The sequence below is a fragment of the Tupaia chinensis genome, unplaced genomic scaffold (assembly GCF_000334495.1).
Source record: "Tupaia chinensis unplaced genomic scaffold, TupChi_1.0 Scaffold144392_1, whole genome shotgun sequence".
NCBI classification, from domain to species: Eukaryota; Metazoa; Chordata; class Mammalia; order Scandentia; family Tupaiidae; genus Tupaia; species Tupaia belangeri.
The window spans coordinates 128,989-142,577 of NW_006204252.1; the positions used below are offsets into that span (position 1 = coordinate 128,989).

At 39.3% G+C, this 13,589-nt stretch overlaps 1 protein-coding gene and 1 non-coding gene across 3 annotated transcripts in view; both read right to left on the reverse strand.

Moving 5' to 3' along the window:
- Positions 1–13,589, reverse strand: part of HAUS6 (HAUS augmin like complex subunit 6) — a 44,860-nt gene that overhangs the window by 8,942 nt on the left and 22,329 nt on the right. For both annotated transcript variants that reach the window (XM_006166999.3, XM_014583636.2), the window contains exons 8-13: positions 13,038–13,208; positions 10,285–10,478; positions 9,278–9,404; positions 8,194–8,296; positions 4,982–5,063; positions 108–174 (exon numbers count right to left, since the gene is read on the reverse strand). In XM_006166999.3, coding sequence (XP_006167061.2) covers positions 108–174; positions 4,982–5,063; positions 8,194–8,296; positions 9,278–9,404; positions 10,285–10,478; positions 13,038–13,208 — 744 coding nt within the window. The remainder of the gene's footprint in view (positions 1–107; positions 175–4,981; positions 5,064–8,193; positions 8,297–9,277; positions 9,405–10,284; positions 10,479–13,037; positions 13,209–13,589) is intronic.
- On the reverse strand, positions 250–380 carry LOC114005766 (small Cajal body-specific RNA 8). Its single transcript, XR_003547591.1, has one exon.

Here is a 13,589-nt window from a genome sequence, read left to right on the forward strand (position 1 = left end):
TCTTTCCCTCTCACTTTCTCTGCCTCTAGACAAACACACACACCCTAGCAAAAACCTCTTTAAAAAAAATATGGTAGGAATTAATTGAACATTGTTTTGAAACATACCTTCTCCAGCAGTGTAACATTGTTTCTATTTGATGAGGAAGCTGGCTCCAACAAGAAAGAGGCAGGACTAAAAGGAAAAAAGATAAATTCAAGTTTATAGGAAAGTATTCTATTAACTTGATATATACAAACAGTTTAAAGAAACTGTCTGCCCCGTATCTGTCCGTTACGATTTCACTCAATTCGTCCCGGTCATCGAAAGGCAGTTTATTCTAGGGAGGTATAGTGACAATTAGAGCAGTATTTTAGCCCAATTTGTGTATCAGCCTCCCAATTTTGTTCATTTTATTTACCCACTGTGTATTTTTTTAAGTTGATAGGAATTTTAAAGGGATTAGATGACAACACTGAAAAGCCTCAATAAACATTAAAAACAAATACAATGAACTATTGGGTTGTCGGAAAAGTCATGACACATTTTGCATAGAAAAACAAGCAATTAACTATATTCTTACTGATAAGATTATGCTCCTGCAAATAATTATTTAACAACTGCTGAACTACATGCAAAAAAAGGTATTCTTTTATTTTATCAAGTGCAGTCTATTCACATTATATATTACTGATGAAACATTTAATGACAAATATCTATAACAGTGAAAAATCCTGAGTAATAAGATTATTTTCATATCCCAGTAACTCGACTCATCACAAGAATTCCGTTCATCTATCTAGCAGTAATAATCTTTCATACCCCATTAAGCATTTATCTCTTGCCACCAAAAACCTTCTAGTAACCCCCCTCAACATCCCCAAAATTATAATTAATATAAAGTATCAGAGGATCAACAGGAGTGTGGTGGTTGAGGCACAAGACTCCCATACAACCAAAGGAAGCCAAACCAAAATCATAATCAAGATTGGTGGTACCAACTAATACCTCTGCACACTATAAGAACAATTGTGATATGGGAATAAAATAGACAAGCCAATAATTTTATGTATTATCTCATCAATACAATACTAGGTTGTCACAGATTTCATTGTTTTGCTGTAAGTACTCAGGAAAATCAACATTGGGCTAGCCTCATAGGCTAGTGACTAAGGAAGTAAGATCCCAGATGTCAACCACAGTTCAAATCCTGGCCCCAGGGTCTTGAAAAACACACTGAGTGCATGTATGCCCCAAGTCCCAACAGGATGGAGAAATGGAGGAAAAGGATCGCAGTGTGACTACACTGTACTGAAGGATAATTTCCCCCTCCTCCCCCTCTGAACACAAGGACTCTCCAGCAATTTAAAAGAAAAGAAAAAGAAAATCAACATCAAATCCCAATAAAGAATAAAAACAGGACTAGTCAGTGGAACGGTGGTTAAGGCAGCTGAATCTCACATAGTCAAGCTGAAGTCCCAGACCCAGCAACTTGAGAAACACTCTGGGCACTTGTGCATACATACCCAAAATCCTGAAAAAAAGGAGAAATGAAGAGGGGATTGTGATGTGACCATCACCTATGGAGGTGCTTTCTCACTTTCTCTGTCTCTAGGATGAGCACATACCTCCGGCAAATAAAAAGAAGCAAAACAGAATAGATAAAATGAAGAGTGCTTCAGTTCATTAAAAGTTCAAAATTTTCTCTTATAATTTTTTTTTTTTTTTATAATAATTTTATTGGGGCTGGCATGTTGCATGGTGGTTCAGGGCACTGAATTCCCACATGGCTGACTCTGGTTCAAGTCTCGGACCTGGAAGCTTGCTTTCTCACTTTCTCTCTCTCTTTGTCCCTCTCTGGTCAAATTTAAATATATAAATAAAGTTAAATAAAATCATTCTTTTGGGGACTGGCAAGTGGCATGGTAGTTAAGGCACTGGACACTCCCACATGGCCGACCATGGTTCGAGTCCCCGATCTGGTAGCTTATTTTCTCACTTTCCTCTCTCTCTCTCTCTCTGTGTGTGTCTCTCTGGTCAAATTAAAATAAATGAATAAATGAATGAATAAAATTGAATAAAATAATTTTTTAAAAATTTTAAATAATTCTTTTTTATTTAACTTTATTTGTTATTATTTTCCAGTTTGATCAGAGAAAGAGAGAGGGAAAGTGAGAAAGCAAGCCACCAGATTCAGGACTAAACTGTGGTCGACCATGTGAGACTGTAACATCTTAACCACCATGCCACCTGTTGGCCCCTTAGCAGTTGGCATAATGGCTATGTCGCTGGACTCCCATGTAGTCCACGGTTCGAGTCACAGACACAGTGTCTTAAATTCACACCAGGCACGTGTGCAGGTGTGCCCAAGATCCCAAGAGGAGAATGGAGGTGAAAGGACTGTGACATGGCCATCCCCCCAGGGGGTGATTTCTCGCTTTCTGTCTCTCTATCTCTCTCGGTCTTTCTGGCAAGCATACGCACCCTATAGCAAAAACCTCTCAAAAAAAAAAAAGAATAATTCAGAAGTCTTTTAATTAAAAAAAATTTTTTTTAATTATTTATTTTATTTTCTTTATTATAAGTATTTTCAAGTTTGCTATCAGGCATGTGTGCCCAACCAGAGACAGAGAGAGAAAGTAAGAAAACAAGCCAGCAGGTCCAGGACTCAAACCATGGTCAGCATGTGAGAGTCCAGGGCCTTAATCACCATGCCATCTGTGGGCCCCAGTCTCCTAATTTTTGTTTTATCAAATGGTTTATTAGAAATTCCAATATACAAAGGCTCTTCAAAAAGTTTATGTAAAAACTATGCATGGATTTTAAGTATTTTGCATCAAAATAAATTCATACTTTAATTCCACTGTTCTAAAATCTTTTTAAGTCCCCTTCTTTAAAATATACATAAAACATAAAGATGCTCAGGCTGAAATGGGAAAGGGTTGGAATAGCCATAACTAAGTTAAATGCTTTTACAGCATCAGAGGGCACTATAGGATACAAGTTGAAAACTGACTAAAAGATCTCAAAGGTCCCTCAAACTCTTGGATTAAGTCAACAAAGTAGTTTCAAAAAAGCTCATACACACTAAAAGGCAGAAAATTCCCAAACCTGCATTAGATAATTTCTGTGTATTTTTGCTTTAAAAAAAAAAAAAAGATCACCTTCATGAAAGCCACTATTTATTTTTTTCTTATTTAATGATAGAGTGTATGCACACACATGAGAGTGAATCAGAAAGAGAGAGACAGAGAGAAAGAAATGAGCACCTTCCTCAAATTCCGGAACAGTTAGGACCACTGTTAGGTAGTTAGGTCTGGTCACACTGCAGTCCCCTTCTCTAATTCATCAGCCTTTTGGGTCGTGGGCACTCCCAAACGTACCTGGTGTGCTTTCAGGCTGACCAAAATGGAGTGCGGGACCCAACTTCTCTTGAGTAATGCATTACGACTGCACCACAGAGCCAGCACGAAACCCAGAGAAGGCATACACACATAAGAGTACAAGAAAAATAGCACTCCCAGTGGGCCATGGTGAAACTATAATCTCTTTTTTCTCCAATTCTCCATCCCCTTATGATACTGGGCATACACGTACACACACAAACACATGCACCCAGTGTGTTTTATTTTTAAAAAAATATTTAATTTTATTTATTATCATTATTTTTTGATGTGACCAGAGAGAAACAGAGAGAGGAAAAGTGAAAAAGCAAGTCGCCAGATCTAGGACTTGAACCATGGTTGACCGTGTGGGAGTGCAAGTACCTTAACCAGTACCTTAACCACCACACCACCTGCTGGCCCCCCAGTGTGTTTTTCAAGCCATCAGAATCAGTACTCAAACCACGGTCAGCCATGTGTGACCCAGCTCCATATGCGAAGTACTTAACCTCTGTGGTATAGGGCCAGCCCCCAATATTTAGACAAAGAATAGAAGGGGGGGAAAAATCCATGCATCATAAATATTTAATCTTTTCTAAAAATGTAGGTCTGTAGAAATTTACTATCTGAGGGGGCAGGAGGTGGCACTGTGGTTAAGGCACGGGACTCACACAGTAAACCAGTTTGGATTTTTTTTTTTCTTTTTTTTTTTTTTTTTAAGAGGTTTTTGCTATAGGGCACGTGCACTCACCAGATAGAGAGAAACAGAGAGACAGAAAGCGAGAAATCTCCCCCCAGGGGGAATGGCCACGCTGCAATCCCTTCTCCTCCATTCTCCTCTCGGGATCTTGGGCATGCATGCACACGCGCCCAGCGTGAGTTTAAGCCTCTGGGTCCGGGATGCAAACCACGGTCGACTACGTGGGAGTCCAGCAACATAGCCATTGCACTAACTGCTGGTCCCCAGCCGACCAGTTTGAATCCCAGTCATAGCAGCTTGAAAATCATGCCAGGCACATGTGCGTGCATGCCCAAAATCATAAGAGGAGAGTAAAGGAGAAGGGATTATGGCATAACCCCCTGGAGAGAGACTTCTCACTTTCCCTCTCACTGTCTCCCTCTGTCTCCCTTCCTTCCTCCCTCCCTCCCTCCCTCTCTCTCTCTCTCTCTCTCTCTCTGTCTCTCTCTCTTTCTCTCCAGCTAGCACATGCAATATATAGCAAACACCTAAAAAAAAGTGTATATAATATATATACACACTATCTGATTATTAAGGGGTAATTATGCACTATGCCATAGTACAGAAATTTGGAAATTGGCAGGACTAGCAGTTGGCATAATGGCTATGTCGCTGGACTCTCATGTAGTTGACTGTGGTTCGAGTCCTGGACCTGGTGGCTTAAACTCACGCCAGGCACATGTGCATTGCATGTCCAAGATCCCAAGAGAATGAAGGAGCAGCATGGCCATACCCCATGGGAGATGATTTCTCGCTTTCTGTCTCTCTCTGTCTTTCTGGTGAGCACATGTGTCCTATAGCAAAAATCTTCCAAAAAAGAAATTTGGAAATTGGTTTAAGATAGAACTGAAATTAATATATGAATATCAAATTGTTTTACCTGTTAGCTAGATTATGTATGGCTCCCAGGGTATCAGTGTCTCTTCTGAAACCATTTTCTTGGTTATGCTGCTTGGGTGTATCTAAGGAAATAGAGAGATGTATTACTCTAATTATGTTTGTACATTCTTTCTTTGTTTTTATTTTTTTTTTTTTTATTTTTTTTTAACCACAAGGCATGTGCACTTACCAGAGGCAGAGACAGAGGAAAAGTAAGAAAATATACCCCCCCACACAGGGACCAGCAGACAGTGTAATGGCTACATCACTGGACTCCCATGTAGTCAACTGCAGTTCAAGTCTCACACCCAGTGGCTTAAACTCACACTGGGTACATGTGCCTGCGTGCCCAAGATCCCAAGAGGAGAATGGAGGAGAAATGATTGTGGCGTGGCCATCCCCCTGAGGGGTGATTTCTCGATTTCTCACTTTCCATCTCCCTATCTTTCTGGTGAGCACAAGCTTCCTATAGCAAAAACATCTCCAAAAAACACCCCCCTCCCAAATTGGATGACCACACCACAATCTCTTCTCTTCCGTTCTCTTCTCAGGATTCTAAGCACATACACACACACAGGCCTAGGACTTGAACCACAGTCAGCTTTGTGAGAGTCCAGTGCCTTAACCACCATGGCCCCTGCTGACCCCATGTTTTTGCACATTCTAATATTCGAGGATCTCTTGAAATTCGAAAACAAGTTTTAAACACAAGAAAATCAGAATAACATAAACAATAACAGTAAAAGATAACTATTCAATTGTTAAATTTAAAGAGCTATGCAGGAAAGTACTAACAAATTATCTAGTAGAAAGCTTTTACTAAGACTGATAGAACATACTAAAACAAGGAAAAAAAAAAAAACACAGTCCATAATTATCCATGCTTCATGTTTAAGTACACAGATCAGGTGAACCTCATAGCTTAGTGGTCAAGAGAGCCAGGTCTCACATGGCTGTCCCTGGCTACAGTCTTGGCCCCACGGACTTAAAAAACATGTTGGGGGTTCATCCTGCAACATGGTGGTTAAGACAACTGGATCTCATATAGCCAACTGTGTGATGAGTCCCAGACCTAGTGGCTTGAAAAACATGCCAGCCAGGTGTGCATGCATCCCCAAATATCCCAAAGGAAGGAGAAGTAAAGGAAAAGGGATTGCAGTGTGGCCATCCCCCAGGGAATGCTTTCTAATTCCCCTCTGTGTCTTTCTCCAGTGAACACACAAGCCCGCTGGGAAATTAAAGAAAACAAACATGTCAGGAGCATATGCATAAGTGTCCCAAATCCCCAGAGAAATGGAGGAAAAGGGACTGCAATGTGACCACACAGCAATAAAGGTGTATGCTTTCTTCTCTGTTTCCCTCTTCTCTCTCTTTCTCTTTCTCACTCTGTCTCTCTTTGGCAAGTACACACACTCTCTAGCAATTAAAAAAAGTACACACGGGACCAGCAGTTAGTGTAATGGCTATGTCGCTGAACTCCCACGTAGTTGACCGCGGTTCGAGTCCCGGACCCAGTGGCTTAAACTCACATCAGGCACGTGTGCGTGCGTGCCCAAGATCCTGAGAGGAGAATGGAGGAGAAAGGATTGCGGCGTGGCCTTCCCCCCTGGGGGATGATTTCTCGCTTTCTGTGTACACACGGTACCAGCAGTTAGTGTAATGGCTATGTCGCTGAACTCCCACGTAGTTGACCGCGGTTCGAGTCCCGGACCCAGTGGCTTAAACTCACATCAGGCACGTGTGCGTGCGTGCCCAAGATCCTGAGAGGAGAATGGAGGAGAAAGGATTGCGGCGTGGCCTTCCCCCCTGGGGGATGATTTCTCGCTTTCTGTCTCTCTGTCTCTCTCTCTGTCTGTCTGGTGAGCGCACGCGCCCTATAGCAAAAACCTCTCCCCCCCCAAAAAAAAGTACACAGATCATGTAATTACTATATAACTCAGCCAAGATCAAAATTATAAGAACACTTGGCCTATTTCAGTGAAATATTTATGAAATCAATCACCCTACCACAAGGGAACTTCAAAAAAATTGATAGAAAAGTGATATTAAAGTACAAATTTATTTTAGTGCAAAAAATGTTGAGGGCCAGCCCCATAGCCTACTTGCTAAGAGCAAATTTCCACAGGGCTGACCACAGTTCAAATCCCTGACACAGTGGCTTGAAAAACATGCCAAGCTCATGTGTACATCCCCAAAATCCTAAAAAGAGTACCAGCAGTTAGAGTAATGGCTATGTCGCTGGACTCCCATGTCGTCAACTGCAGTTCGAGTCCTAGACCCGGTGGCTTAAACTCACACCAGGCACATGTGCGTGCGTGCCCAAGATCCCAAGAGGAGGATGGAGGAGAACGGACTGCCGTGTGGCCATCCTCCCTGGGGGGGATGATTTCTCACTTTCTGTCTCTCTGTCTCTCTCTTTCTGGTGAGCGCACGCGCCCTATAGCAAAAACCTCTCCAAAAAAAAAAAAAATCCTGAAGAGGGAGAAATGGACAAGAGATTGCAGCATGACATGCCCCATTGGAGGGAGTGCTTTCTCTTTCTCTCTCTGGCGAACACATGAACATTCTGTCAACAAAGATGAAAAGGCAAAATACTGAAAATAATTGGGGGCCAATATATGCTACAATATGGATGAATTTTTTTTTTTTTGAGAGATTTTCACTGTAGGGCGCGTGCACTCGCCAGACAGAGAGAGACATAGAGACAGAAAGCGAGAAATCACCCCCCAGGGGGGATGGTCACGCCGCAATCCCTTCTCCTCCAATATGGATGAATTTTTTAAAACACTATGCAACTTGAAAAGCTATGTGAAAGAAGTCAGACAGAAAAGGCTTCATATTACATAACTCCGTTTATATGAATTATCCAAAATATGCAAATCCATAAAAACATAAAGTACATAAAACAGCCGCCAGGAACTTAGAGAAGGGATAATGTGAAGTGACTGCTTAAAATGGTATAAGGTCTCCTTCTGAGATAATGAAAATGTTCTGGAACTAGGTAGTGCCAATAAGTGCACATCATTATGAATTTACTAAATGCCAGTGATCTATACTTTGCAATAACTAAAATGATGCTTGTTACCCTATGTGCATTTCACCACAATAAAAAATTACTGGGGAACAAAACAAAAATAAAAGAACTATTACAATAATGAGATGAGAAGAAATGATAGGCAAGACATTTGGAAGAGACAAAGATAAATAACCAACCTGGAAGTGAAGCAGGATACTGAAAAAGAATGCTCCTTGTATATACTTCTTCTGAGGCAGGATCAAATGAAAGAGGAGACATGGGTGGTAAAAGATCCACAGCCTAATAAAAATACAGAATATGTTGAGGTGAACACATTCACTAACTACAATAATAAGGCAAAGTTAATCAGCATGGATGATTTTTTTCCTAAAAAATATACAAACATATATCCTATAACTTTTTTTTTTTTTGGAGAGGTTTTTGCTATAGGGTGCGTGCGCTCACCAGATAGAGGGAGAGAGACAGAGAGATAGAAAGCGAGAAATCACCCCTAGAGGGGATGGCCACGCTGCAATCCCTTCTCCTCCATTCTCCTCTTGGGATCTTGGGTGGGCACGCACGCACATGCGTCCAGCGTGAGTTTAAGCCACCGGGTACGGGACTTGAACCACGGTCGACTACATGGGAGTCCAGCAACATAGCCATTACACTAACTGCTGGTCCCTCCTATAACTATTTTTAAACCAAAAAGTACATTCAATATTAGAAACAAGGGGACTATGTTCCCCTCCAACTATGACTCAAATGTCACAGTACCTCATATCAAGAAGAAAATCTCGGGAACCAGCAGTTAGCGTAATGGCTATGTCGCTGGACTCCCACGTAGTCGACCGTGGTTCGCGTCCCGGACCCGGTGGCTTAAAACTCACACCAGGCGTGTGTGTGTGCGTGCCCAAGATCCCGAGAGGAGAATGGAGGAGAAGGGATTGCGGCGTGGCCATCTCCCCTGGGGGGTGATTTCTCGCTTTCTGTCTCTCTGTCTCTGTCTGTCTGGCAAGCACACGCGCCCTATAGCAAAAACCTCTCAAAAAAAAAAAAAAAAAGAAAGAAAATCTCACATTCTTTTTACTACAACCGCTGAATCTAAAAATATTAACTATATGACAGTAACTTAATAAACATTATGTACTCAAAAAAATCACAGAAACCAAAACATTCGAACCTTAGGCTTAGATGCAGAGATGACAAACATACATATGTATAGCATTTCTAGCATTTGTAATAAAACTATTCTCCAAAAGGCAAGTCAGCATTACTTACTGGGGACCAACGTTTAATTAGACTGAAAGGAGACAGACCAAGAAATTCTTTCCATTTTTTATGCCACTCTCCTTGCTTTTCAGCAACAGAATATCTTAGAGCTGTGAGGTCTTCTTTTATTTTGTGTCTATAATTGCATAAAAGTAACTTTATTCAAAACATGAATACACAAAAAAAACTGAGTAAATTTAAAAAAAAAGATAGCTGTAGGAAAAGGTAAGGAAAGTAACTGAAAGATCAACTAATCAGATCAACAGCGCATATATATATTGAATAAACTCTCACACGTGAATATTCAGAACCTGAATTATTTCAAGACCAGAAAACAATCATAAATCTATTATTCCATTTATTTCTAAAATACAGTATTTTCCTGGCTCAAAAGTCACTTGGAATTCTGCTCCCTCTTCTCTGCCATTCCTAAAGGCAGCTCATATCTCCCAATCTTTCTGCTCATAAAACTTTCCTGAGACCCAGTTTGCTTTTAGGCCAAACTAAAGAAAATCTAGAGAAAAGTGGAAATTGTTTCATAAAAAAGTTATCAGGACCAGAAGATGGCATAATGGTTACATTACTGGACTCCCACATAGTCAACCACAGTTCAAGTCCCAGTTCTGGTGGCTTAAAATTCACATTAGATGTGTGTGCATGCGTGTCCAAGATTCCGAGAGAATGGAGAAGGGATTGCTGTGTGGCCATCTCCCCTGGGGGGTGATTTCTGGCTTTCTGTCTCTCTGTCTCTCTCTCTCCAGCAAGCACACATGCCCTATTACAAAAATCTCTCTAAAAAAAAGTTATTCGGGGCAAGTAATTTATTCCAAACAATGAGAAAATCACATTAATTTTCCTTTTTACATCATGTGTCTCTCCTAGAGTTGATTATATAAAAGCTTTGCATACTAGTAAAGTTTTTATATTTGTCTTAAAGCTATACAAGAGTTTTGCTGAGAAATCAATACCACCCTACTCCTCCCATAGTAAAATAGCAGAAGATCTTTCTAGTGTACCTCATATGCTTCAGATCTGATAATCTTTCCTTCTGAAATTTGGTTTCTTTTTCAAGGTAGTGAAGATCTATTGTCAATCTTGCTTGGTCAGCCTGACAACGTTCATATTTCATTACCTTCAAGACTTCATTTAATAACTGAATAACTGTTAAGAGGTTCAATTTTCCAGCCTCATAAACATTTCCTATGTGCAACTAAAGATTCAGAGGGGAAAAATGTAGTGAACTACAGTTGCTTAAGATAAGCTGTTACAGAAGTACATTTATGGTTTTTACTATTAGATAAAATGTTTAGCTTAAAGAGGAGTAAAAAAAAAAAAAAAATCAAACATTTGTTAATAAAACTATGCAAATAAATTTGGCCCAGTAAAACCGACTGTAGAATTTACATGTCATGCTACATGTTTATATTATGTAAAAGATTGGAAACTGAATTTTAAAATGTAAATAGAAAGCAAGATAGAGATTGAGCAGAAAGAATAGTTTGAGAAAAGAACATGAACTTTAACAAAAGTTACAGATCAATGAATCCTAAAATCTGCATCCATACTTGGATATGTTTATTTGGCCTCACAGTTCAAGTGCTTAAAATCATTTGAGGAGACCACCATGTGGTATGGTGGCCAAGGTGCTGGACACTTACACATGGCCGACTATGGTTCGAGTCCTGGACATGGTGGCTTGCTTTCTCACTTTCTCTCTCTCTGTCTCTCTCTCTGGTCAAATTAAAATAAATGAATAAATCGGGACCAGCAGTTAGCGTAATGGCTATGTCGCTGGACTCCCACGTAGTCGACCGCGGTTTGTGTCCCAGACTGGTGGCTTAAGACTCACGCTGGTCGCGTGTGCGTGTGTGCCCAAGATCCCAAGAGGAGTAGAGGAGGAAGGATTGCAGCATGGTCATCCCCCCTGGGGGGTGATTTCTCGCTTTCTGTCTCTCTGTCTCTGTCTGTCTGGCAAGCGCACGCGCCCTATAGCAAAAACCTCTAAAAATAAAAAAATAAAAAAATAAAAAATAAATGAATGAATGAAGATTAAATAAATAATTTTTAAAATCATTTGAATTAGCTGACAATATTTTAAAAATAGATTTCACATAAAAATGATAGTAATTTTATCCAAAGACCTCATCGCCTGCTAGTTTCTCTCTATTATTGCACATAATTAGGACGCATCAAATATTTGCCTAAATCCTGTGGAAATCTGACTTTGCAGATCCTGTTGTGTACTCTGAACTTGATATATCTGACACTTTACCTATTAAACTGAAAGCCTTTGACAGTCATGAAAATATTTTCTTTGTATATCCTCTACTACAATCGATTCTTAGCACATAATAGATTTTATTTACTTACTTACTTACTTACTTATTTATTTATTATCTATTTATTTGAAGAGGTTTTTGAGATAGAGTGCATACACTCGCCAAAGACAGAGAAAGACAGAGAGACAAAAAGTGAGAAATCATCCCTCGGGAGATAGCTATGCCACAATCCCTTCTCCTCCAGTCTCCTCTCGGGATCTTGGGCTCACACACACACACACACGCACAGTGAGTTTAAGCCACCAGGTATGGGACTCAAACCATAGTCAACTACATGGGAGTCCAGTGACGTAGCCATTATGCTAACTGCTATTTATTGGGCCTGGCAGGTGGCGTGGTGGTTAAGGGCACTGGACTCTCATCACATGGGTGACTGTGGTTCAAGTCCAGGACCTGGTGGCTTGCTTTCTCACTTTTCTTCTCTCTCTCTCACTCTGTCCCTCTTTGGTCAAATTAAAATAAATAAATAAAGTTAAGTAAAATAATTCTTTAGAAAAATTATTAAGAAATAAAAGCAAGCTACCCAGGTAGAACTGTTCCATAAACAAGTTGTAATAAGCTTGTTTATGGGACATTTCTACCTGGTTAGGAGTTTGCATTGAAGAGAAGAGATTAGAAATACCAATTTGATAATATTATTTGTATAGGAGGCTACTGAAGCCATGGAATTAGTAAGGAAATACAGATGAGTTCATAAGAAGATAAAAGGGGATATTGAAAGGAACCAAGAATGCTTTCATTTAAAAGTTAGAGAAAAAGGAATCAATGTGATAAACTGAAAACAGTCTAACATCCACAGAAAAGCAGACATTGAAGTTACAAAGTTAAAGAAAGAAAAGACTAAAAGGAATGCTTAACAGCCTCAAGATAAAAGAGAAGTCAGAGGTACAAACTTTTAAAAGGAAAATTTGGCAATTCAGAGACCACCAGACCACTGTTTTCTCTTGGAGAATTAGAACAGTATTATCTTTCCAGTAAGTAACCTCATGCTTTTTTGTATTATATGATGTAGCACTGTATAAGGTACAGACAATAAAATCTGATGGACATAAATATACACACCTTTAATAGCATGAAGGTTTTACTAGATATATTCAGAAAAATAAATTCCGAAAGCAGTAGAAAAATATTGAAAGAAAAACAATATACATTCATGGGCCACTTCATAACAGGCATAAATTCTGAGAAATAAACAGTTAGGTAGTTTCATTGTTTGAACATCATAAAGTGTACTTACACAAAATCAGATGGCATTGCTTACACAAAATCAAATGGCATTGCCTATTACACACCGAGATTACACACAGTACAATTTCAAGGGACCACTATCATACATGTAGTCCGCCATTGACAGAAATATCATTATACAAGTCTGTATAAAATAATTAAATGAAGTTTTCTCAAAAACGTCCTTAATATCAAATGCTTACCTGACACATTTGTTTTTCAAGTCTGTCAAGTAATAGTGGTGGAATAGTAATAACAACATTAGTTCCATCTAAAGCATGTTGGTTAGTAAGACTAAGAATTGAACTAACGACTTCTCTCTCTTTATCCAAAAAACTTAATGTTTCATTCACTGAAGCCCACAAAGACAAAACCTTTGAAAATAGAAACAAATGATAAAGTTCATATATAATCTATACATATATTAGTATAAATAAATATATGCTTATTCCTAGAAGTAAATGAAGTATTCCTGGAATGATCTCTTAAATAACTGCACCTTAATAGTTTAAAACAATTGATATTATTTCTGAAACTAAAGAATTTCTCAGGAGACTCTGGCTCACTATGACTTTCATAACAAATCTAAGAAATCTTATACTACCCGGATACAATGAATATTTCCTGTACTCTGGCATGCCACCAACCTAATGGAGATTTTTCAGGGAGAAATAATAAAAAAAATGTTCTCAAGAGAAAAAACTAGTACATATTAACTTTTAAGTCTTCAGATTTCAGAAAAGTTAAAATGTAGG